The sequence below is a fragment of the Python bivittatus genome, unplaced genomic scaffold (genome assembly GCF_059951505.1).
Source record: "Python bivittatus isolate LINGU-HERP-01145 unplaced genomic scaffold, Pbiv_v1 ctg000840_np1212, whole genome shotgun sequence".
Taxonomy (NCBI): domain Eukaryota; kingdom Metazoa; phylum Chordata; class Lepidosauria; order Squamata; family Pythonidae; genus Python; species Python bivittatus.
Window position 1 is genome coordinate 44221868 of NW_028277113.1, and position 27453 is coordinate 44249320.

At 36.3% G+C, this 27453-nt stretch overlaps 1 protein-coding gene across 1 annotated transcript; it reads right to left on the bottom strand.

Annotated features, from left to right (window-relative positions):
• Positions 1–430: 430 nt before the first annotated feature.
• Positions 431–27376, bottom strand: LOC103062822 (DGAT1/2-independent enzyme synthesizing storage lipids-like). Its single transcript, XM_025174164.2, has 6 exons — positions 27304–27376; positions 24969–25133; positions 20388–20581; positions 10194–10254; positions 4764–4903; positions 431–1438 (listed from the first exon to the last, which is right to left on the bottom strand). The coding sequence occupies exons 1-6, from the start codon at positions 27365–27367 to the stop codon at positions 1334–1336; spliced, it is 729 nt and encodes a 242-aa protein (XP_025029932.2). The 5' UTR covers positions 27368–27376; the 3' UTR covers positions 431–1333.
• Positions 27377–27453: the final 77 nt, after the last annotated feature.

Here is a 27453-nt window from a genome sequence, read left to right on the forward strand (position 1 = left end):
AAAACAAAACATCAGGGGTCACACATGGCTGGTAGGCCACACACAGGCCATATCTTGTACAAGCCTGCTCTACATGCTTATCTAGACAGTCCATCAGTCTGAATAGGGTTTACTTAGATACAAACAAGATTTTCTAAAATTTCCTTACACTCAAAATACATCATCACAAAAATTTCCTTTGTTAAAAATTCTTGGTGAGATATTGCTTCAAGATATCTCACAAAGATTGCCTGATTCACAAAAACCCAATAGTGAAATTCTTTACCATGAAATAGATATTGACAATCCACTCCAACACATATTGCAGTGAGGCACAGCACAAATGGCATCTTATTCAATATACATTTTAATTTAAAAAAATATATATTTATTTCTTCAATTTATGTAGCTGCCCATCTTACAATAGCAACTCTGGGTGGCTTACAATGTTTAAAAACAATACAATAATGCAATGTAAAATATAAACAACAGCCAAGGAGTCAAACCAGTCTAAACAAATAATACAGGTAGGTCTTGATTAGTGTGGTTAATGAATCCCACAAAATGGAAGTATTATTCAAATTCACACTATTCAAAGTGATATTTCTAAGGAAAAGATGGTAATTAGTTCCATGTGGACAGAAATAGGCAATGAAAAATTTTAAACATAATGTTTATATGCATATAAATGAAATATTACAGTAAAGGATAAAAAGAACATGCTTATAATTATATAAGTCATAGAGTAATTATAGAAAGCAAAACAAAACAAAAAAATTCTACCATAGATTCAGGCATTCCACCATCTCATCCTAATTTAAGCATTACTATGATCACATTCATGTTGTTCAGTTACATGAAATCTTTGATCTAATGTATAAGGAGCCTCTTCTTTTTTAAATTTGTAGTGTTTTCCTCTGACCGAATCTTCCTTTTCTCCATTTTTCATACATGAAGATAAGCAGCGTCTAAAACCCCAACTGTAACTGCGCACGTGCTCGCCTCACATTAACAAATGTTGGGTCTCATTAAATGCAACCTCCTATCAAATTACAATTTGCACTAAATCGAATATCGCATTATTGGAACTCATGCTAATCATGACCTACCTGTAACCACATCATGGTCTCTAACTAACACTCCAACCTGGGAATACATCCACTTCTTAACAGTCTTGTGATAAGCCACTTAAGTTCTTTTTGCATGCAGATCAAAAATTGCATAATACTTTATTCCTTCCTTGTCAGAAAAAGTATAATACTAAATTAAAAATTAATTTTGATATTATTTATGATTCTCAGTCATAATTAATAATGTGTTACCTCACTCTGCCTAATCATAGCATCTGTCCAATTTACTCCTTTTTCTTTTCTTTGTGAAATCTTTCCATTAAAGCATGACAAATGCTTCCAGGAATTTGCTGGTGTTTCTTAATTAATGATTGGAGTGCAATTTTGGTCTGAAAATGAAATTAAAGAAAAAGGAAGAAATAATAAAACATTTCATGATCACATTTCTACTGGCAATGAAGAGTTCACGAGAAGAATAAATGATATGTTTATGAAGACTACATCCTGGTAGTCTCAAATCCAAGTACTATCTAAACCCAGCCCTTTGTTCTGAGTCCCCACAAGGCTGGCCAGACCCTTTGCACAAAGGGAGAGTATTATATAAAAGTATTGCTACCATTTAACCTTTTTATTCTCATAGGAAAATATAGAGGTTAGGAATATATTGAAAAATGATGTAGGGGTCCATTCTCCCTCCCATTCCCAGGCCTTTTCATCACTACATAAGGTCTATCAGGTTACTCCTCTTCTTTACAAAACCACCACAGGCACAGATTAAGATATGATAGCTCCAAATACTTAAAGCAGTTAAGACACTGTAAAGAAAACAGTTGAAACAGGCTCAAAAATGTCTTGTATTCAATTACAGAGTTTTTCAACCACACTGAATAACCCTTTTAAAAGCTAAAACCGTATAATATAATCTGCAGTAGCTTTAATTATTTTGTTTGTTTCAAAAGATCATGGATGACTAGGCTACCTTAAGGCTGTAAACTAAATTTGATTTTAGAAATTATTAAATAACTAGATACTTGTAGAATTATATGGATTATACCTGATTTAATATATTTCAAGGCCTTCTAAAATTGTAATATGGGCTGCAGAAACAGATAGACTGGCTTCAGTGTGACATGTTTTATGCTTCTTTTTAAAACATTCTCTATAGTTCACCAACATGATATAGATTAAACAATTTTGTATCATGATTTCTTAATATGGATTTGCTTACTGAAATATGCTTACTTCAGTGATTTTGAATAATCACTTCTTTGAAAACAGTTAAGTGCCTTGCTTGGTGAGACTTCCTAACTGTCATTACGAGAAACCTAGATGCCTAGATGGCCTCTCAGAATTGAGCAGACATCCACCTTGGAAGCATGATCCTTTACCTACAATTGCCAGAGTTTTTTCTGGTCGATTTTCTTCAAAACAATTATTTATGACTCTTACGGACACACATTAAATAGGAGTATTTAACACAAAGTCTTTTATTATTATACCTTATCTCCCTCACTGAATGCTATAAGGGATTAATATACACTGGGTTTCACCTCCACTGCTTCTTCTTGGATAAAGAAGCATTTTGCTACTACAGAAAACCTAATAAGGATGTAACAACAGAATAACTACAATTGTGTTCATGTACTTCAGTAAGGCATCACTAATTTGGGGACTTCTGGGGGAGGTATGGAGAACTGAATTTCACGGAGCCGACAACTGCAGCAAAGACCAAGGAAGTGGTGAGTAGACCAGTTCCTTAGAACCTGTCCGGATAAGGAGAGGACAGGAGATCGCCCATATGTGCTTGGGATGTGCCTCTTGCAAGGAGACCACAGGACAGCGGCTTTCTGCAGGTCTGAGTGCTGAGAGATGACAGGATCAGCCATCTTGCTCGCAAGTTAGAGCCTTTAAAGGACACTAAGTTTGCAAACCTCACTTTCTAATCACTTTCAGAAATTGCCTATTAACCATTTTAAAGCTGTTAGAGACCTTCAGAACAACAAGTTTGTAAAGTCTCCATCAGGTGAGTTTATCTTTAACTTTGAACAAAAGAAAAAATTAATTACAAGCTTAGGAACTTAAAGAATTTGAAATAAACAGCAAAAAGGTAAATAAGATTTTGATCTAAGACAGTTATAAATGGATTAAGGATCCAGATAAATTTGGAGTATTTACTTTTACTGTAAGATTTTAGAATTAACTATAAAAAGTAAACAGCTTCTCATGGGAAACACTTGTTTTAGCTATCCTGGATCCTTTGTTATTGTAAGCCTTAACAAAAATAAGCAATGATTTTAGAAATGAAACACAAGAGGGGACTAAAGATTCTAAGCAGAAGAAAAAAAAATACAACCTGTTCTTGATGTTAGTTAATACTAGGATTACAAAATGACACAAAACATTATAACATTGGAAATATTAAAGGAGATCTTTGAAGAATGGAGCCAAAAATTAGTAACTAATATCAACACTGTCAGTAATGATGTCTGCATCTATGTACAGACTATGTCTAAAAGATGTTAATGAAGGAATGACAGATGTGGAACAAATTTTATCTGACAAGACAGAGAAAGTACTGAAAGTGGAACTACAGATGACAGGCCAAGAGAATTATTTGGAAAAGGGTGCTTTACTGGATATACAAAAGAAACTGGCTGAAGTTTTAAAACTTAAAAGGGAAATACAAATGATAAAGCAAGAGAATAACCTGGAAAATGTTTCCTTATTGGATCTTCAAAAGAGGCTTGTTAAAATCTTGAAGAAAATTGTGCAATGGGATAAAGAAGAATTGAAGAGAAATCAAATCCTACCGCAATATTTGATTGAATTAAATTAATTTAATTTAATTTAATTAAAATTGTTAGAAGTAAAGAGAAGGAATATAAAGTTGGTTTATTTGATCAAGGTTAAAATAAAACTTTTTTTTTTTCCGCAAAGTTCTGAAAATTCTTTGTGGACTTTTGCTGACACTGGATTGAAAAGTTGATGTTTTATGGATTTGCTTATAGATAAGGGATGAGATATGGGATGAATCTGTAACCTTATAGGGGGTGAAGAGTTATTAAATGTGTTTATACTTGTGATGAAGGTTGCAAGTCACTTCTTTATATATTTCTTTTATTGTATTCTTTCTTTTCTTTTTCTTTTTTCCTGCACTTTATATTCTTTTTTTCCATTCTCTCTTTTTCTAAGTTTAATTTGTATTAGTTTTTACTATTGTAATTATAATCCTTAATAAAAATTATATTAAAAAACAAGGTAAGGCATCCCTAACTTTAACTATAACTTGTTGAAGGCACAAGAGCCTCATACATTAATCTATAAATCATAATATGAATCTATAAATCATGGTTTGGAATCCACAATGGCTAGGATTGACCAATCAACTCAAATGAGATACAAACTCATCTATAATATTTTGGCTGATTTCTTTTGAAGCTATCTGCATGGAAACACCCTACAGTTTTAAGGTTGTCTCATTAAAGTTAACTTCCACACAGTTTAGCAATACAGTAAAATTTGGTCATTATTAGATTTTACACTCAGTGTTTTGAAAATATGAAAAAAAAACTTTTCTAGGAATAATTTGAGGTCTTATAAAAAGGTGTGAGACATTAAATCAATATGATCCATTAATTTAAAATATAAATATTTTTGAAATATATTTTCAACAAAGCAGGAATTGAAGATTTTAAATTGCTAAACAAATCATACCTTTGCAGCTAACTCCACAGCAGTTATATTGGGATTATATGGAATGGGTTCTCCAATGTAAGTACGAAATTTGACTGGAAATCCACCACATGGAGGGATGATGGGGATTCGAACATATTCATATAGCCTCCTAGCTAAAGCTATTTTAAAAGACACAAAATTAAAACTAAAACATAATTTGAATCAGTTTAAAATATCTAAAATACATGTTATTGGAATCATTCTATAGAACTATATTTGCTCCTAAGCTGCAATGTAGTCATAAACCCATAGCTATTCATTTAAATAAACACTATACATACCTGCATATACACATACACACATTGTTTTTGTGTATTGCATCCGAAATATCATTCCCTTGGGGGAAGGGGGAAGTTGAACCCGGTTTAACAAAGTTCACTGTTTCAACTGAAGAACAAGGAATCTGTATAGTGGATTAACATGTGAAGGACATTGCCACATGAGACCATATTCTCTATTTTATGGGTTGCATATGGATTGGTCATTTCATGAATGGAAAGGCTCTTTATAAAAGACAGTGGGATCCATCAGAAGCCCGGGATTCAACAAAAGAGAATTTTTACCAGTTCTTTCTACATTCTTCAGTTTTGTTCAATGGTTCAGAGTTGCACCAGTCATCTAGAGCAGTTTTTTTTTTTTTTTCCCAAGCAAAAGACACGACAGAGGAAAGGGGCATAAGGAAGATTGCTTCTCAGTCTCCTTCTTCAGGCAAAGCTTAATTCTTCTAAGCCTTGCTCTCGATTCAACCAATGATTTCACCAAAATGTAGTGAATTTCTCTTTGTTACCATTTGAATTAGCAGATACCCATATAGCGTGCATCTATGTTTCAGTTCAAAAGACTGAAAATATTTTAGCTAAAACTTTGAATACACAGGAAGTAAAGCTAAATAGTAATTATGCAAATAAGCTGCAAAGGAAAAAAAAAATCCCACTAATAGCAATGCAAATATTCACTTATTCACCTATGATTGATTTTTTTCAAAATATGTGAAACCAGTGAGGTACTTAAACTGCTATTTTTTAAAATAATTACATATATGCTTACAAATTTTAACTAGCATTCCTCTTCTGTCTCCCATGGTGCTGATTTTGACAGGTTGGACTATTTTTTCCTTTTGTGTAAAGACAGATGCAAAAAAGGAATTAGGCAGTTCCACCTTCTCCCTGCTACCTGACACCTTCTTGCCATATTCTCCCACTAGTGGACCAACAATTTCCTTGACTTTCCTCTTGCTCCTTACATATGGAAAGAAACTTTTGGGGGTTATTTCTGGCATTTGTTGCAAGTCTTAGCTCTTCCTGAGCCTTAGCCTTCCTGACTCCATCCTTGCAGATTCAGACTATTTGCTGGTATTCTGCTCTAGTTAAAAGCCCCTCTTCCCATTTTTTATAGTTGTCCTTTTTGTCCTTCAAAGAGCTCTTTGTGCAACCACGCTGGTCTCATCAGGCATCTCTTGTTTTTCTTTCTCTATTGTTGCTGGTATTGTTTTTGTTTGGGCCTTCATTATCTTGTTTTTCAGTTTCCCAAGCATCCGGAACTGTTTTTTCTTGTAGGATTTCCATCCATGGGATCCTTCCTATTCTTTCTCTTAGTTTGTTGAAGTCAGCTTTCTTAAAATCTAGAATGCTGCTCTAACTTTGTTCAGTTACCCTTGCCTGCATGTCTTCTTCCAGGGGGAAGTTATGAAGTTGATTGTTCAGCTCCAGTGGCAGGGATAGTCTTCTATCCCTTCTCGGGGTTCTTGTTGTTTTGTTTTGTTTTCCGAGTGACAGGCTGCCATCTCTTCTCGAGGGTCCCACTTTTCCTGGTAGTTGTTTCTTCCTTGCTGTGTTCAGTTTGTAGATAGACAGCTACCTTTTCCAGGAAATCCTCATTTTCACGGTTGAGTTTCAGAGGGGCTCAACATGTCTCTACACCCTCCCCTTTCTCCTCCAGTAATCTGATCAGTTTGCAGTTGGTGCAGGTACAACTGGAGTCATCCTCGGGCAGGAGCACACTTTGCAGATCACCACGGTGCTAGAATCTTTCTCCATGACTTTATTCCTCTTGAGCATTGTATAGATCCAAAGAGATTTTCCAAATAGATTTTCCGTTGTAGAAATAGACTTCCCGATTTAGATTCTTAGTTGTTAAGATTCGTGCACCTAACAGCACACGAGCCACTAACTTGATCCCACACTTGGTTTATCTATTATTTACATGAAGTGACTTTCAGACTGTGAAGAAACTTTAAATTTGAAAGGGACCACAGAATGAACATGAGGGAATTATCCCAAGCAAAGCAGAGGCTGTACATATGCCAAGCATTTCTTGTCAGTGTTGAGACAAATTGTTAAATTTCTTCAGGGACACAATAAAAACAAAAAACACCACAATTTCATTAGCTCATAGAAAATCCCAACATCTAGCAATATGTCTTCTGTGCTTGTTTCACCATGAGTGTCAACTCTTAGGTTCAGCCCTGCAGCTGTCTTCTCTACACAAAAGCCCCTTCCAGGTAGCAGCAAACTCAGAGTTGGGTGAAGCTGTGATTATCTGCAAACAGAACCAGTTCAGTCTGCCGATTTGGGCATTAAATTTATTGAGGTTGAGGGATTAGAGGAAGGGTTAAGGTAAAATAATTATAATTCAAGATGTGGAGTGCCAGCAGCAACTCTTTGTCCAAAGCAGCAGATGGTAATCTTTTCAGTTTCTAGATTTTAGTAATTTTAAAATTAAAAATGTAATTTGAAAGTTTTATGGATAACATCTAGAGGTGCTATTGGTGCTCTTGTGTCTGAGGATGCCCCCTTTTCTTTAGGACATCAGATTATCTGCTATCAAAGTATGATCTCCTTTACACTGAGTTACTGTTAATAAAGAACAATAGCAGGAATTGAAAAAACTTAGACAAGATCATAAGGATAAGGACATTTCAGTGACAAGAGTAAAGCAATGGTTTTCTCAGCGGTAATTTATAGCTGAGAAGTATCAATACCTTTGAATTATGGGTTTGCTTACTAGGAGTAGCATGTACCAATACTATAAGAACCACTGGTCTATCAGTTCTGGTCTAAATAAAAGCTTACTATAGCCTTAAGATGATGAACAACAAGTAGAAATTCACTCTGGACATTGATACAAACTAATATAGGCTAGAAAAAAAAGCTGTCTTGACAAAGTTGAGGGAAACAGGATGATAGTAGATAAAATGAACAGATGGGATTAAAGTGATTACCAGAATGTCCTTGGAAAAAATATTATTGGAGACAGGTCAAGAAGGTGAGCATTTGCCCAGATATTCATCAGGAGTGAACCCAATTGAAAGCACCCAACTTACAACTTTTCGTTATTAGTGTGTATAGGAACAAACTCAAGAATGGACATACTGTAGATCTTATTCAGAATAAAACCTAAGTTAATAAAAATCAGGAGAGAGAGAGAAGGAAGATAGGCCCTTCTATTCCATTATATTTCCACTCTACAACTGCTTAAAAAGCAGTGCAATACCTTGAATTGGCTTATCAGGACCTCTCAAGTCCAGTGACTATTACTACTTTTTTTTATCCATGTGCAGATGAAATATACTTGCAAAGAAAGGATGTAAATATATTACCATGGACTTTGAAAACTGAGGAAGGAAGTTCAAGGTGATGGATGTTCTCAACTATTCTTCCAGTCAGTGAAAGAGAAAAATACAAACTAAATTAACTTTGCAATACCACCAAGATACTGTAGGGTCCATCATGTAAACCTAACCAAGAAGATGTGGATGATGCTTTCTAAAACAAACTGCAGAACTCAAAAAGGAATAAGACTTTTTTTTAAAAAAGGACTTAATAAAAACATAATTGTGAACAATTTAAATGAGAAAAAAATTGGAAAGCAACAGAAAAAGCAGTTATGAAAACAAAAAAGAACACAGGAGTTGGAAAGAGGGACTGATCATGAAGAAAAAATTAAACAAATAGCTTCTAATTTAGACTGGGTGTAAGGAAAACTAAAAAAAAAAAAATTCAGAATGAGCTGAAATTGGTGAAGTTTATTAAGAATAACGAAGTGGTTTCTTTGGATATGTTCAAAATAAAAGGAAGGAAAAGATTAGTATACCAGGTCTTTAATCAAGGCAGCAAAATACTAACAGAAAAAAACTGCAACTAAATAGCTATTTGGTCGTCATCTTCTCCAGCAAGAGGCATGTTCCACCAGGCAATTTTAAAGAACAGAATGAAGAAGGATTGAAGTTCAAGACTCAAAGAAACATGGCCATGGAGTTTACCTGGAATGAAATTAAGTCTCCAGGGTCAAATGAATTGCATTCGAGATACTGAGAGAACTTGCTGATAGTCTGATCAAGGTAACAATCAAGGAAGAAAAGGATTTCTGCAAGGGGTAACAGGTTAATCAGCTTCAAATAAACAGACATTGCATAGCATGATAGTGGAGCTAGTAATAAATTTATTCAGCTCCTGAATAAATGTGGTTCTGTGAGAACTGATAAATCCGGTTCTGATTTCCAACTGCCACAAAAACTCTACATGGAAATGCTACAACTAAGTTTTAACAAGGCAGAAATCAGATTATCAATTTATAGCATAAAATAACAGGGACGCTCAGGATAGGGATGAATGAATAAGAAATCTGGAGTGTAAAGATTTAATTAAAAGGATTGGAAGGCAGAACTTCAATATACAAATCACAAGTAAATACTTCCACTTTACTACATTTTTTTCTCAAACATTGCTCTTCAGTATCAGCAAAGAGCAGAGAACAGAGTATAGCAAAACAGTAACAGAACTTCAACTCTTTCCAAAGCACTCTGGAGAGGCCTTCATGCATCATTCCTGTAATTAAAAGCTAGAATTATCATCATGCAACTCCCCTCCCTCCCCCATTCTGTCTTTTCTTCATCAAGGCAATTCAAAGTATAACAAAGTAAAAATGATTATCATTATATTACTCTGGTGGGCTCAACCATGAGTTCAGTTAAACTTTGCTTCCCAAAGAGAATTGGGCTAGAGTCCTCTTGATGTCTTACATTGTAGCTAAATCAGGGATTCTCAAAGTATGGCCTACAGGTCGGATATGGCCCACCAGGGTCATTTATCCAGCCCACCCACCTGATTGGCCAGCGCTGCTGTCTGTCAGAAGGGGAAGTGTCGGGGCTGTGTCGGGAGCTGCAGGCGATGCACGAGGAGGGAGATCGCAGAGCCGGACTATTCTACATGACAGGTATGCCAGGTACAGTGGCTCTCCTCCTCTCCTCAAACTATAGTCCGGCCCCCCAACATTCTGAGGGACCGTGAACTGGCCCCCTGTTCAAAAAGTTTGAGGATCCCTGAGCTAAATGGTATGCAAACCACAGATATATAGATTGAAGAACAAAATAATTTTCAAATTCAAATATTCAGTAGAAGTATGCCTTACTTGTTTGTCCGAGGATCCTAAATCCTTCCCGAATATTTTGTGTATACATTGGGATTATAGGCTAAGGGAAAAAAAGAGATAGTTTTTAAAATAAAGTTTAAGAGCCCGTCAGGTCATCAGTTCCTATTGTTCCAAAAGGCATATGTGGCCATTTTGAATATGTATGGTAGGAGCCAAGGTCCCTCACCATTTCAAGCCACTCTTCTCCTCACAAAAACATACAAGTTGGATAAGTATTAAATCTCTTGGGCACCTCTTATTTTGATACACTGAGGTCTTTTCACAGAGCAGGTATCATAATTTTTGACCGATCTTTCTTAACTCTGATGTACATACCTAACATTCTCTTTTCTAACTCAACCTGCACTTAAGATACACATAATTATTATCAATGACGGACTGTAATTTTTCTGAATATTTAGGCTGCTGCCCTTCTCCCTCATAATCTTCCACCCATGTTGAAAAGAAACATGAGACTAGCAACACCAACTACAGTGTAGCAATGTCTGGACCACATATCAATCACTCACATTAAACATTTTCAAACACTCAATAATATAACAAGAATATCTAGCTTATATCTTGCACTGAACAATGTTCAATACTCATAATATAATTGATTATTTCAAGTGTTCTTTCTCTGTAGTATATATCTGGTGAACTAGAATGGCTTTTTTTTAAATCACAAATTATAAAGAGAAACTCAACTAGTATAGAATGGGCAGTACTGAAGTCTGTTAATGAGAAATAGACAATCTTTCTAAAATGGAAGGAATAATCTTTGTCACCCAGAAAGAGCAGTGAACCTTTTTAGGGCCAGTGGCATGCAAGAATTTTGTAAACTTGCTGCAAGTGCTCTCATAAAAGTTTCCTATTGCACATTCACAAAATAGCTTCCATGTGGCTATGACAAGTCACAAAAAGACCTATTTATTAGAATGGAACTTATTAAGATTGCAGCCCACAACCCATAGGATGTTCTCTGTAATCCTAGGTTACTTTTGTGTCCCCGCCCAACCCCAGTGCTTTGTTGAGAGACATACCTATGTTGAACCATCCAATACTTATTAGCCACCCAGTTAAAATGGGTGACTGCATATATTTCTTAAATATTTTTTTCTTAGAAAATGAGAAGTCTAAACACATTCTTGGAAATATAGAGGATATACAATAATAGCCTGGAATCTTTGGTTCGTGGCATGCCCATTTGCTATTTTCTAAAAATAGTAATACGTTCTGCTTGATTGTCTGTAGGCTGTTTTCATTCAAACATTTCTTCCACTAACAATTTAGTATTCTTGCATGCTCCTGCACATGTCCTCAATTACCTCACAACCTCTTTTAAGATGTCTGCTTTAGTGGCCTCTGTGATTTGTTGCCACGCGTGATGGCTCATAGGTTGTCTTCACTTTGTGCCTTTCACATGAATTTCAGGACTACAGTCCTCTTTGATATGCACCATTTGATCTGTGAGGTATACTCAAGATAGAGCATCTGCCATTATTAAATCTTTGTTTAGGTTAAAACTGAGGTCAAAGTCATACTACTGAAGTGTCACCAATAGTTGTTGTATTTGGAATAGAGAGTTAATTAGACCTCTCTTCTGTATGTTGATGATTGGTTTTTGCCTTAAATTTCCTTCCATATGTAGATGAAGTTGTTTGCACCAAACCGCAATCCAGGTGTCTTTTTTTTTCTTCCTATCTGAACATACATTTGAGGGTCAGTGTATGTCAGTGATGCCTATGCAATGGGCAGCCATGACTCATATTCCTGGAATAAAATAACACCCAAACCATCTTCACATTCTCCCCTTTTAATAAACCGACAGAACATTTTTTAAAAGGTTTGTTTTTGGTTTTACCAAACCTTGGTCTCTAGCATCCATCACTGCTGCAGAAGAATTCAGCATCACTTCTGACACCATGTGTTGTTCATTTATGAGAAAGCTATGGCATAAAAGGTGGACTCACTATGTTTCTTAAGAACTAGTTTGAGTTCAATGCTAACATGGAGCAATATACTGCAAGGAATATGCCACTATTCCCCATATCCTATAGGTTCAAATTTTGGTAAATATCAACTTTCTGATAATATACTATTATTATAGTTATTTTCACTCCTTTTGACAAACATTCACTCCTCACCGCAGATTACATACTGCCCTCTGCCTCTGCACTAGCATTTGCATATCTTAACATTTCTTCATTTTCTAATCTTTAGTAAACATTTTACTGTTACCCAAGTTGTAGTTTAATTTTTGCTTTACTTTTGGTTTACTTTTTTGCCATTAAGTATAACTTGAAATCATTCATTCCATTTTCCCTATTAAAGACAACTAGCATGGCCTTTGATGCATTACTTTACAGAATCATGTAGCTCACTGCATTTTCTAATATTTGCCGCAAATATTACAGATTTTCAGCTAACAACATGAATTCACTTATATGCAGAGGTACACGTACATTCACATCCCAACTAATACTCCTCTAGTATGACACAAGCATTCTTTATACTTTATCCAAAAATACATTTAACAAACATATCAGGGGGACATTGCCCATTCTTGTTTTACTCCCTGCTTAACGTTTATCTATTTGCAAAATATTCCATTGATTCTCACCCATGCTTTACTTTCATAATAATATTATTAACACCTAGGAGTCTAATATATGATATAGAAATATAGAGAATTGTTAAATAAATATCACTTACAGCACTCAGTAACCAACTTCACTCAAAACACTCTGTAATTCAACTCTATTCACTTAATTATATGCTTTTTCTAAATCAGTAGAAATGCAATTTTTTTTTTTCACATTCATACATTTCTCAGTTAAGAATAAAAATCTGATCTGCACACTCTCTGCCTGGCATAAAGCCTCACTCCACTTCCCAAATTTTTCTCACTGTCATTCCTTGTGCCCTTTCAATCAGAATTCTGCCAAATGCCTTCCCAGACTTGCTTATCAAACTACAGTGGTACCTTGGGATACGAACTTAATGCGTTCCGTGACTCTGGGCGTATCCTGAGTTGGTCGTACCCGACGCAAATTTCCCCATAGGGTTCAATGTAAATCCGGTTAATCCGTTCCACCCTCCGAATTTGGTCGCACCCCAAAGCAAATTGTCCCATAAGGTTCAATGTAATTACCGTTAATCCGTTCTGGCGTCCGCAGACCACGCGTCAGGGGCGGGAGAATGGTCGGGCGCTGTGCAGCGCAGCGGGAGAACGGCCGGGCGCGGCGCGGCGGGAAAACGGCCGCGGACCACATGTCAGGGGCGGAAAAATGGCCGCGGACCACGTGTCAGGGCAGAAAAATGACCGTACCCCAAGGCGGAGTTCACACATCGAGGTAAATTTTTGCGGCTGGAGCTCGTTGTAACCCGAAAAGTTCGTTAGTAGAGGTGTTCGTATCCCAAGCTACCACTGTATTTCTCCTATAGTTTTTGCATTCACTCTTTCTTTTTCTTTGTACAACAGAATATTGACAGCATTCTTCCAATCATAAGCATGCATGCAGTCTTTACACATATGTTATACAAGTCACAGAGCCACTAAAATCTCTGCCCAGAGTCGCTGGGAGTCAGGCGGCATATAAATGCTATGAATTGTTGTTGTTATCCACATGTTAATGTTTCTACAGTTATACTACATAAACCAGCAGTGTGACCTTTTGTTCATCAGATTTTTTTTTCTTAGACACTAACATCTATAGCCTTCACTTCAACTCTTGGATATACTACTATCATTCCCATACAAATCTCTAAAATAATTCTTCCAGTATTCTCTCACTTCAGTTTCCTCTCAAGCCATTTCATCAGTTTTATTATTAAATCTATTCAATCTGCACAACTTCATCTGTAATAATAAAAAAAATAACAACAACACACCAGCTCTGTAATGTCATGTCCTGGCCTAAGTAGCTTTGAGATGTATGGCCAGAGAGCATCAACCTTGTCTCCTTTTAAGGGGATGAAAACAAAAGCTTAAAACTTGTGATTTAAGAATGTGTTATTATTTTCTTAATTAAATGTAATTATTTTCTTAATGATAATAAAAAACAAAAATAATATTTTCTTTCAATTTTGGTCACCAAGTGCCCAAACAATTACAATGGGATGAAATCAGACATATAATATTGATGAAAATATAGTGCCTCAAACCTCAATCTCCCATAGAAAGCTATGGGGAGATTGGACATAGAATGGATGGATGGGATCTGGGTTCAAATAGTTAAGATGAAACAAAATTTACAAGACTTGGCTTAGCCAAGAAACAACAATTAACTGGCTGTTAAATACCAAATACCACAATTCCCAAAGCAGACTAATATACCTGAAAACAAAGTAATCTGAATACAAATTATTACTAAAGCTTTTTCTTTTACTTCAAAGAGGAGATAAACTGACAAAGTTTTTTTTATCAGTAAGGATCGAGAATCCACTGGGCAAGTCTAAGCAGCTTTATTCCCCCACTCCGTTGAGGATTAGATTTTAAACTGACCATAAATCCCCTTCATGTTACCTGGTCAACTCTGGATTTGTATTCCTTGCATTCACATGTTCCTAGCCACTGCCCATATTCATTTCCTAGATGAATCTGTTGTTTCTGTGTGTGGAAATCACCTAATAATCTTGAGATGCTTGAATGAATTGGGGGATGGGAAGGTTTGCCATGCCTGGCCTGAATGAATGAGTCCATTCACTACAATCTTCTAATACAGGTAATCCTTGGTTAACAACAGTAATTGGGACCAGAATTTCCATCACTAAGTGATGTGGTCATAAAGTGCAACATCATGTGACTGCATCACTTAGTGACAGCAATCCTGGCGCTTCCTGTTGCCAACATTAAGTGAGGATCGTGGGGCGTTAAGTGAGGACCTCCTCAGAGTTTACTGCTGGCTTCCAACCAGCAAAGTCAGTGGGGAAGCCAGCAGGACGTTGCAAGTCCCAGGCAGCTCACAAGCAGGCTGGGGGGCAGGTAAGTGACTGCTCCAAAATGTGCGAGGGTGCAATAGGAGCCAGTGCTATATGAGCATGGAGGGGTTGGGGATGTCTGCTGCAGGGCTGGGGAGACTTACCCAAGCAACTTGTGACCTTACTTGCCGGCTTCTCCATTGACTTTGTCTTTTCTGCCATTAAGTATATTAAGTATTGTCTATGCTTGTCTCAAATGGCAATCACATGACTGTGGGACACTGCAACCATCGTAAGTGCAAGCTGATTGCCAAGTGTCCAGCTCGCGATCACATGACCGTGGAGGTGCTGGGATGGCCAGAACTTCGAGGACTGGTCATAAGTACCACTAGTTCAGCACTTTCATGACTTTGAATACTGAAGAAGTAGTGGTTAACTGAGGATTACCTGTACTTTTTTATACAGGACTTACACTTTCTCTTCCTGCAGTCATTTTTGTTCTTGTTTCTTTTCTTTCTTACCTTCTCTTCCATGTCCAGTTGTTCCCAAAATCCACCCTTAACAATACAAAAAGTCTGTCCTGTATTCAGAACCTCTGATCACCCATATATCCTTCATTATCTTTCTCGTGAATACTCAGTCTTCATAATTAATACTCAAATAATCATTCTTTTAATTTCATATTCCATTTTTGGTCATATATATACATGAAGAGTTCCCTCAAGTTCTGCTATGCTACCTCATCATGGTGGAAGTGAAGGAGTTCCTGGGAGGGATCAGTGAAGAACACTAGGAGAGTAGGCCAAGTGAATATCTTCCCAGCAGGGTCACCCAAGGCTTAAAAGCCATTGCAGCTGCCCAGCTAAAGCAATCAGGTGCCTATATTAGGCAGCAATGATATAAGAAGATGCTGGAGATGGATATAGACAGTTCTTACTTAGCACCCACAACTGAAACTGGCAACTCCATCACTAAGTTACATAGTCATAAAATGAAATGTCACATGACCATGCCTGACTTATGATGGCAGTTCCCACTGCAATTGTTAGCAAATCACCCATGGTCATTAAGCACGTCACCTTACCACAGCTTGTGACTTCCTGCCGACTTTTCTATCGACTTTGCTTGTCAGAAGCTGGCTATGAAGGTTGCAAATGGCAATCATGTGACCACAGGGGCCATCATAAATGCCCACCAATTGCAAAGTGCCAAAATGGTGATCACATGACCATGGGGACACTGCGATGGCCACAATTTTGAGGATCAGCCATGAAGTTCCTTTTCGGTTGAACAGTCGCTGAATGGTCGGTAAGCAAGGACTACCTGTACTCACTTTAGTGACAATGGCAAACACATCATTTCACATGGCACAAAAAAAGGCAGAGGTAAACCACTCCTGTATTTTACCAAGAAAACCACATGGACAGATGTATAGAGTAATTGACAATATAGTGCCAGATGATGGGCCAATCAGGTGGATGGCACTCAAAATGCTATTGAAGATCTTTCAGAATATTGAAAAGATATGTTGATGCTGTTTATGATGCAGCTAAATTAAAGCCTTTGGGACATCTAGCTTACATGAAAAGGAAATCCAAAGCTGCAAAAATAAAAATTATAGCGGGAGCATGAAATGTATGAAGTGTGAACATGGGAAAGCTCAACATAATGAAAGATTAAATGAATCAATTACACACTGACATCTTAAGCATCAGTAAACTGAACACTTTCAGACAGAAAATTATCCTGTTTACTACTTAAGTCATTAAGAACAAAGGAGCAAGGCCACTGTTTTCATAGGAAGGATACAGCAAAGACAGTACATAGGTATACTACTGTCAATGACTGAATAATATTGATTATATTTAGTAGACAGTTCTTTAATATGATGGCTATCCAAGTTTATGCTCCAACCATAAATGCAGAAGAGGTTGATAGAGTTTTTTTGTTAAGTTCCATCTGAAATTCACAGAACATATAAGCTTGTGGTTGGAGACTGGAATGTCAAAATTAGAAATAGTAAGGAGGGAGGGAGGGAGGGAGGGAGGGAGGGAGGGATGGATAGATAGATAGATAGATAGATAGATAGATAGATAGATAGATAGATAGATAGACCGATCAATCAAATCAATCAATCAAATTTATATAGCCACCCATGTCACAAGAAGTGACTCTGGGCTGCATACAATGATCAGGTAAAACAATATATAAAAACAATTATAAATATAAAACAATCATTATTAAACATTTAAATATACAAATCACAGGGCACAGGAAAGAGTGAATATTAACCTTAGAATCTTAGAATGTCACCAGTTCCCTGGGACCTCCAGGCTTAATGACATAACCAGGTCTTGAGGGATTTCTGGAATGTTAACAGGGATGGAGCTAACCTGACTTTGGGGGGGGGGGAAATATAGTTGGATGTATAGCCAAGGAAACAGAAATGAAGCCTGAGAAAAACTAATTTTCTGCCACTCCAGTGATTTCCTTATTGCTAACACATCACCATATGGACACCACCAGATGGAGAACACAGAAATCAAACTCTGGTACAAGGAGGTGAAAGAGATGTTATAACAGCAAGAACATGTATATAATGAGGGAGGCTAGATTGGAAGATGACTAGAAGATGAGTGTGGTTTTAATATTGGAGGAAGAAATCAATAACCTGTGCTATGCTAATGACATTCCTCTGACAACTGAAAATGCAAATGATCTTGAAGCTCTAGTAATGAAGTCAAAGAGCACAGTGGAAAAATGAAACCACGATTTACTGTAAAGACGACCAAATTAATAACTGGCACAGCAACTACCTTAGAAGTGACAATGAAGATACTGAAGCAGTTGTCTTTAGGACTGACTATCAACAGTAAAGGAACCAGCAGTTAAGAAATATGTCTCAGGCTAGCACTTGGTAGGCTAACAATGAAGCCCTTGGAAAAGATATTCAGATGGGTGACATGTTAGACATACAGAAATCAGAACTGTGTAGGCAATGGTTTTGTTCCTGTGACACTCTAAGGAAATGACAGTTGGACAAAGAAGCAGGACAGAAAGGGTATCGATGCTTTGGGGTCAACATTCCTGAGAAAGTCATAGATAGCCAGGAAAACATCCCCCCATTGGGGGGAGATGGGCGGGGATACGTTTGAGAGAGAGAGAGAGAGAGAGAGAACGAACAAATGGATCATAGAACTAATCAAGCCAGAGTTTTCACTCAATGCACAAATAACAGATTAAAATTTTCATATATTGGATACATTATGCAAAGAACTAGTTCTCTGGACAGCTCTATAATGATGGGAAAGGAGGGAGGTAAGAGAAGAGGACAACCAGTTAGATCTATTACATCCCTCCTTTTTGCTTAGTTTCACAAATATAAATGTATATATTTTTTTCTTTCATTTTTTAATTCATGCTCTTTCATTTACTCCTCTTTTATTACAAATCATAGTCTTCTATGTGTTATAGTCATCACCAGATAGGCTCATAGATACTGATCTCCACTACCCATCCTGCTTTGGTCAATTGAGAATTTTATATAATGCTTTTAACAAGGTAGAGATGATAGAGATTAGGTTATTAGTTTTACCATTGCTTGTATGCTTGTGGCAAATGCAGCATTCACTGCTAATGGTAAAATCAGTCAGCTGGTCATTTTGGCCAGCATGCCACAAGTGGAACCAAAGTCCCATTTTATTGCAAGCACGCTAGGCTCTCTGTTTTAACAAGCAAGATAGTCCTTGCAGTATACTGATAGACTCATGATACTTATTATTTGTATAAAAATGAACTGAACTCTGAATAGTTGAATGGGATTAGAATATCTTCCTCTCCTACCCTTGATTATTAAATAATATAAAATACTGGGTTTGAGGGAGTAAAATTAAAAAAAAAAATCAGAGAACAGAAAAGATTGAAATGTTAGGAATCTAAGAGAAAGGGACCCCAATTTTTTTAGACTTAATTTTCTCTCCAAGTTCTCTATTTCTAAACTATTTCTACTTGTATTGAACTTGCATGATTAATTTCATTATCCATTCTAACTTGGCCCTTACTTAATTTTTAGAACTTTCTCTCTCATACTGGATATCTACTTCAATCATCATTTTGTATACACAAAATGCCAAATATTAAACTTATTTTATAATAAATCTTTGGAATAGGTCAGTACTCCCCATTTTACAACTGAAGATCTATTCGGAGAGTCAATCAAATTCTAGTGAGCAAACCAATCTCATACTTGTATCATATTACAGTCCCAAAATTCAGGAGAGCTTTATCCTTAGCTTGATTTAACGCTCTCCCTACAGCTGTTTTAGAAGGAAAATACAGGAAAATCCCTTATGATATTCGATACTGCCCCTGTGGTACAGGTGCCATTGAAACCACACTCCATGTTCTTTTGTATTGTCAGTATTATAGGGACATTCGCTTTCAGCTGATTACCCCTCTTTTATTTAAATTCCCCAGGCATTCCGATAATTTTTACTTGCATTATTTGTTAAATAATCAGGACAGATCTATTTCTTTAAAAGTTGCAAAATTTTGCTACATAATGTGTAAGCTTTGCCCACAAATGGTTCCTAGTAGTTATTGATGAAAGGGGTAATATTGTTGTCCGTTTTATTGTATCTATTTTTATTGGTCATTGGCCGAAATAAATATGATGATGATGATTAATGCAAACTTGTCCATCTTTTACAGTAGAAAGGTGAGGTACACATCTAATAAAAATAAATAAATAAATATTCAGAGAGTCAAAAATATTAAAATTATACTTATTTGTTAAATGTTAAGAAAATATTTGAGAGTGGTTGTGCCTAGACAGAAGGCCATCTATGAGTATTCCACTAATCTTAGTATTTACATCATTAAGAAAATGGAAGAACAATGTATATTCTGCCATAGCACTAAAGTCACAGAATGTAAGGATATAAGCAAAATGGGAGATATGGACCTAGGTTAAGTGAAGGAAAAGAGTTCTGGTGGTGTAACTATGAAGAGTTAAGCCAAGAACTATTCCCTTTTGTTCCAAACTTTGGAAAGATAAAACAGGAAGTTTTTTCTGAGCCAAAGTTACCACTATTTACCTATTTAACTCTCAAGCAGCAGATACAGTAAATATACATTGCCAGATGTTATCCACAAGGAAACCTATCCCAACACTTCCTTACAAAACTAAGTTTTCCAGTTGTTTAGTATTATGTTTTGTTTGATAAAGTGTAAGCAGCAAATATGCAATAATGATATAAACACCATACTTACCACTTTAGTATCTATAGCTAACTGAGCGAAACCTTTACGCTTATGCCATACAAGCTTGTATGAATTATCACTAAAAAGTGCTTCTCTCATTCCTCCTGGAGAAATTCCGAGTAGCTTGCCCTTCTTTAGAACATTTAAACACTCTTCCTTTCTATTTTGTATAATACCTGTCACACCAGTTAATGCTTTAATACCTGAAAAAGAGAAAGAAAGTGCAAGGTTACACAATAATATGCTGCTTGTAAACATCTATGAATTTATATTAATTCTTTACCTTAAGGTAATAGAGGGAATCAAAGCAGAATTTAAAAGTGTGTGGGCTGATTTGGGGTAAGATACTGTCTTCTATGTATAGGTGGTCACAGACTGATAATAAATAAAGGGGAAAGATACTTTCAGTCTTCATTTATTTTAATGTATATATGATATATGAAAATTTAACATATTTTCAATTAATTTTCTTTTTTAAAAGTTGCAGAACCTATTACGAAATGATACTTTGAAATTATTTTTAATAAAGGTAGGTCAATATGGAAATACTTTACCTATTTGGCCAAATAAAAGCATTTTCAAAATTTATACTGTACAGGAATTTATTGAGGTTAAGATGCTGAAAATCAATCTGTAGTACAAAAATCATGACCATCTGGATATTTGAAAAACAGACATGAAACGGACAATGGCACAGCATAATTTTATATAACTTTGTTAACCATCTTGCTAATGATGTACCCTGGAGAACCTGAAATTTGCATGGAATTGTGTGGTTTTTAAATTAGCCTAATAATTGATTTAATACAGATTATACAATAGCAATTCAACTCTACGCCAAAGCAAGATGAGATGCACTAAGTTTACACCACCTAATTCATAATTATGTGTTGATACCTAATTCATAATTATGAACAATTTTGTTTCTTGTTTGTGGAAAGGAGTAAGAGGAATTAAACTGTCCTGGTATTTTCTGGTGGGGCACAGATTAGAGTTGGGCCAGCATGGGATAGCAGTTAAGGTGCTGGTTAGGACCTGCCAGTCCACTCTCTGCCACAGAAGCTCCCTGGGTGACTTTGGGGTCACTAGGCTTGTTATTGTGAGAAATTCTGGCAAAAAGTGCACAATGAATGGGAGTCTGTGGCAGGGTTGAAACATACATGAGAATAGCATCCCATGAAGGTCACAACTTACATACTTGTATCAGATGTTTGGACACAAACATGGAATGGCAGCTCATGATGGCATTTGTGTGAGGACATCACCATGGAGGCAGATGCTGCTGGTGCTATGCATGCTGCCTTGAGCTCATGCAGGAGGGACATAAATCTTACAAAAATAATTAAAAATAATTTTCCTATTTAGATAAGAAATTACCTCACATTTAGGGGACTTCCGGTGAGCGCCATGGTGAGCTGATGTCCTGCTCACAGCAGGATTGCCTTTACAATGAAAATCATGACTGGATCCTGGATCTGGACTGGCAAAATCTCTCCAGAGGAAGGAGAGATCGTTGAGATAACCCATCTGACTTTGGACAGCCACTTCTCATGAGCAGACTGCAGGAACTGTGGCTCTGCAGTTGTCTTATGAGTTGAGTGGCTGGGAGTCAAGGGATACCATTAAGCTCATGCTCATAATGCAGCCTTTTGAGGACATAAAGACCAACCAAACCTCATTTCTTAATCATTTTTTGGATTATTTTTTTTTCATTGTTCTAGAAATATTAAGACCCTTCAGATCAGCAAGGTTTTACTGTATTCATCAGATGAGTTGCTTTCTCCTTGGAGATTTTAAAAACTCTGGAAAAATATTATTTTTTGGATTAAATAGCAAAAGGGTGCTTAGAATATGGATTTTGGAAAGTTAATAACAGATTAAGGGTCCAGACAGACTTGGAATTATAGTTTTGAATTAATTAGAATAATTGTTCTCATAGGAAATGGCAATTGTTTGGGTTCTTTTAAGAGGAAACATGATAATGGGACCTTGAAGGTTTGACACTAGAGGGAGCTAGAGGATAATACATTCATTTTATTAACAAGGAAATAAAGAATGGAGAAAAAAACCTTAATGGATGTGTTTGAATATTGGTCTTCAAAATTACTTGATTTGATAGACAGATCATGTGCCAATGAAGTTACAGAAGAACAAGCTACAACGGATAAGTTTTAAATTAATTTGAATGTGGACTTAAAATGTCAAGCAATGGGAAGGATATATACTGGATATACAAATGAAACCAAGGGATGTTTCATTGCCTAAAAGAGATGTACAGTACAATTATTGAATCAGAAAAGTGATTTGGATACCTTTTTCTTACTAGGTCTACAAAAGAGGTCTGTTAAAGTCTTGAAAGACTTTATGAGATTTTAAAAAAGGACAGACTTTACTTACTGGATGTACAAAAGAGGTCTGTAAAGTTTTGAAAGATTATTGGGTGAAAAAAAGAAAAGAAAAACAGAAAACAAGCTCTAGGACTATATTTGAAGAGGTTAAAAATTAAGATTATTGAAAATTCAGGTAAATAATACCGGGTTGGCTTATTTGATCAAGGTTAAAATAGAAAATTAGTTATATCTGGTTTCCCTTACTGGATTTTTACTGGGGGTGGTTAGCACCTTGAAGATGCTCCTGTATGTTAATATATTTTCTACCAGCAGCACCTTAGAAGATATCATTTATGTATATGGTTTTTATTGTATTTTTATACTATTTTTGTTGTATTTCAATTAATACTTATTTGTTGTTTTTATTCTAAACCACCCAGAGTCACTCCTCGTGAGATGGGCAGTGACCAAATTTGAAATATAAAAAAAATAAAATAAAATAAATAAATAAATTTTTGCTGGCAAAGAACGAATGACAAGGCTTTTGGGTTTTTATTTATTTATTTATTAGTTAAGAGATGAATTATGGGGTGAAGAGATTATATGTTGTATTAAGAGATGGTGATAAGCTATTAAAATTGTTTTTACTTGCTGTGATGAAAGGGGAAGTTACTTTTTTTCTTTTTCTTTTCTATACTTTTTTCCATTTTGGTATTTTCCTTTTATTTCTATATTTTTGTAGTTTGTATTATTTTTTTTTCTAGCTGTAATTTTTAATAAAATTATTTTTTAAAAAAGAAATTACCTCACATTTTACAGATAAGTGATTTATTAAGTGATTTCTTCCTTCATGCAGATCTGTGATGAAGAACATTCCTAGGTTTATTTACTAAAAGTATGTTTTCCTGAATTAAATCTAATTTACCTCCAAGAAAATGTATATAGTTTTGCATTCTGGAACACCTAATAAGAACCCTGTGCCTCAAATATTTAAGGCTAGGCATCAAAGCTGTCATTAATCCATGACAACTGGAAGCTGTACCTACATCTGGAATTACTAAAAATTGAACAAAGTAACAACTAGTGAGATAACATTTCAGTGTACAGTAATGATATGAGACAGGCTGGATCATGCCAAAGATTAATTTACCCGTGAACTGTATCATGCAATGTATAATAAGTTCCTGAAAGCCTGCAAAGAGAATATTCACTTCCATTTTTTCTGCCTAGCAATTTAAGGAATATCATCTTTGATTCAGGAGGCAGAACAGTCACCAAGACACCTATTCATTAATAACTAGGGATATGCGAAACAGAATAGCTGACTTTGAGTAGTTTGTATTTTAACTGCAACATATGTGTTTGGTAGTTATTCCAGGCAGATGTGAGGATTTGTGGTGGGGGGCAGGGGGGAGAAAGGTAGGAAAGGACCAAAATGCCAGCAGTGGATAAGGAGATGAAGGTAAAGAGGTTAGGGGAGGCACTGAGAAAGTGAGGGGGCCAGTGGCTGAGGGGAAGCAGAGGAGAGAAATAATAGAAAGTGCTAGAAGAGTAAGGAAGTGGGTAGAATGCACTATGCTTAAACACTGATAGAGGCAGATCTGAGGGGAGACAGGGGAGGGAAGAGTCAGATGGCATACAAGTTTAATAAATTACCATCACCATCATCATCTGTGCTGGGAGCTCCTGAAGGAAGCAGGGAAAGGAAGAGCAATGCACACTATCCCATAAAATTACACCAGGATCTCTAAGGGTTTATTCCAGGTTTTCTCTCTGCTAGAACCCTGGCACATCCACAGTGGTTCTGCAAAACTTCCAGAGCTGCAGTGTGTTTGGGCTTGTTTTGTGCATGCTCCTACTAATGACCCTATTCTTTATTACTCCATATTCTTTTCATGAGGAACCTATCCTGAGAATTGACTAGACTTGGCTTATGTCATACTTATGTCAGAGGCCTATACAGAATTGCCAGTTTGATGATAAAGATAAGAATGTGATTCAACAGAAGGAAACGTTATTTCCTATTCTTTTGTTTCGTTTAATACTTTAACACGCTTCTAAATCAGTAACACTACTAACAATTTCTAGCAAATGGAAAATGTTTTCCAAAATGAGTGTTGAGAATGTTTGATAGCTGCTGGCCACCAACACAGGAAACTGATCATATAAAAAGCTATACTTCAAACTTCCTAAAGTTTGGAAAAACAAATGGATGAAATATTTCACCATCACACATATTAATGTAACTTATAAACATCACCTGGAAATGTGAAAAGGTAGTCATCTGCTATTGAATAACAACACTTGCGCTTCTCAATAAATAATCTAGACAAAAAGTACACGTAGTCCATAGGAACTGCTCCATGATAATAAATAATTAGGCCTGGCCCATCTGGTATGTTTTCTGTGCCATGTAGCTCATAACCTGTTTGAAATGCAAGGTATAAACCAATTGTTATTCCATATTATACTATGTAAATCAATTAGGCAGTAATTAAGCTATCATGCATATTCTTACATGAATATTTCTACTGGAAATTATATTTTAGATATCCCTGAAATTCCCATGCACTGAAAGTGGCTGTCTATGGTGAAACATAGTATTTTGGATTAAGGATCTGTTCCCTGTGTAATTAAGGACTCCTTTCACTCATGGAGTCATAGCAAGTGGTAGCACCTAGCTAACCTTGACTGATGAAGGCAGAGTCAGACCTAGTTAGTACTTGAATGGGCAGCTATCAGAAAATTCCAGAGCTGTAGGCTGCTCTGGAAAAATTAAGCAAACAAACAAAATGCTGTCTCTGAAGACAGTAATACAACTTCCGTATTGTTGCCAAGAAAACTGCATGCACATGCCTAGAATAATTACAAGTTGAACTGAACTTGAGTTTTATCTCTTTAACTATTCAAAAAAATCCATCACTGAAACATCCCAGTGACTGAGCAAGAGAGGAAGCAATTTCTTTAATTACCTGGTCCCAAGTCTTTTTTGCCTCCCAAGGTCTATCTCAGCGTTTGGATCCACCCCACCCAAGAACATGGTACAGAATGTGATAGATTTTACAGGAGGGAAGAACCAGCAAATATGACTTTCTCACTTCTTTAATCAGAATACCCACAGCAGAATTCTGCTTATGGAATGCTTTCATTGGTAGGAGAAAAGAGTGGATTCCTGTGGTAGAGACAAACAGTTTGAGGAATGCTTGGCAGCAGGGAAAAGGCTATGCCATGATGCTTAAACTTTGAGCACCTGCAGATAACAAGCCTGTCACTCAAGCCTTCTGATTCCACAGTTGAAACTCAGCTGGTATTGACAAGGATGCTCCAATTTTTAGTTGTAAAGACAGCGCAAGATACTATCGAAGCAGATGTATTTATAAACCTGTAGCACTTACAGCGAACTGAACCAATAGATAATGAGCCCCTGCTCCTCCTGGCCAAAAGCAGAGCACTGAAAATAATCAGCCATTTGGTGTTGGTTAGTTAGTCAGTAACAAAAGTCTCTTCCCAATCCTTCAGTTTTGCACCAAAATGCAAATTCATTCTTCTATAAAAATGGCAAATGAAATTACGCTGCTGGCATTTTTGTGTTTCTGTTGGTGGCAAGTTTCACCTTCCAAGCATCTTATGATGCAATGAAGGCTATATTGTCTGTGTAGTCCTTCACCAAATCATAATATACAAACATATTGAGTTAGTAGAAGCTGAAAGGCAGAGCAAGACTGGAGTCCCCTCCAATGAACTTCTCCCACCAGGGCAACAAAATGCTTCAGCAACATTCAGTGTTGCTGAAGAATTCTCGAATAGCAAAAGGCCAGAACTAATTATAATGGTAGGCAAATAGCAACAGTGGTAGATGACTGACAGGAGACTTAACTCTATCTTGAACTGGCAGCAGACTCAACATTCACCATTAGCTTTGCAACTACCAGGAATTGAAATTTGACATCTGAAGGCTCAGTAATTGCCCAACCCTGTTCTACAGCTAACAGCAAAATCCAAAGGACCATGTAACCAATTCCCAAAATCTCACTTCTCCCATCTTACTTGCCCACAGGATAAACAGAGATAGATAGATAGATAGATAGATAGATAGATAGATAGATAGATAGATAGATAGATAGATACACACACTCATTCATTCATTCATTCATTCATTCATTCATTCATTCATTCATGGAAGCAAAGGCACATAAAGGAAAGTGAGGCAAATATTCAAGAAATAAGTAAAATGTGTTAAAGACTAACCTATATGAAATTATTTGGGAGAGCACTCTAGATGTTGGTCAATGTTCCCATTTTTACTGCTTTTGTGTTATGCATATTGGTAATCAGAGGACTTACATAGCTAACAATACTTTAAAAACAAATATTGTTTTAACTGTTGGTTGCATGCTGCCCAGAGTCTCATTCAGTGAGATGGGCAGCCATATAGATGTATTAAATAAATAAATAATCTATGGAACACTGACACAAAATGCTGTGAGTTAAAACATCCCTTATCTAAGTAAGTACAGTCCCATTGATGTGATCCAACAAATATAGATCATTCTGTAATAAGAGTCTAAGTTTCTCACTAATACACATTTGCTTACCATGCCAAAATCTTGCAAATCCATCCAACGTGGTTGATATAATTATCCGCACAGGGTCCCACATATTACTGCAATAATTTCCATTCAAGTTGTGAGTCCTTTGATACAGTAGGAGGAATAAAGCAGAAAGATACAAAAAGAATACGATGC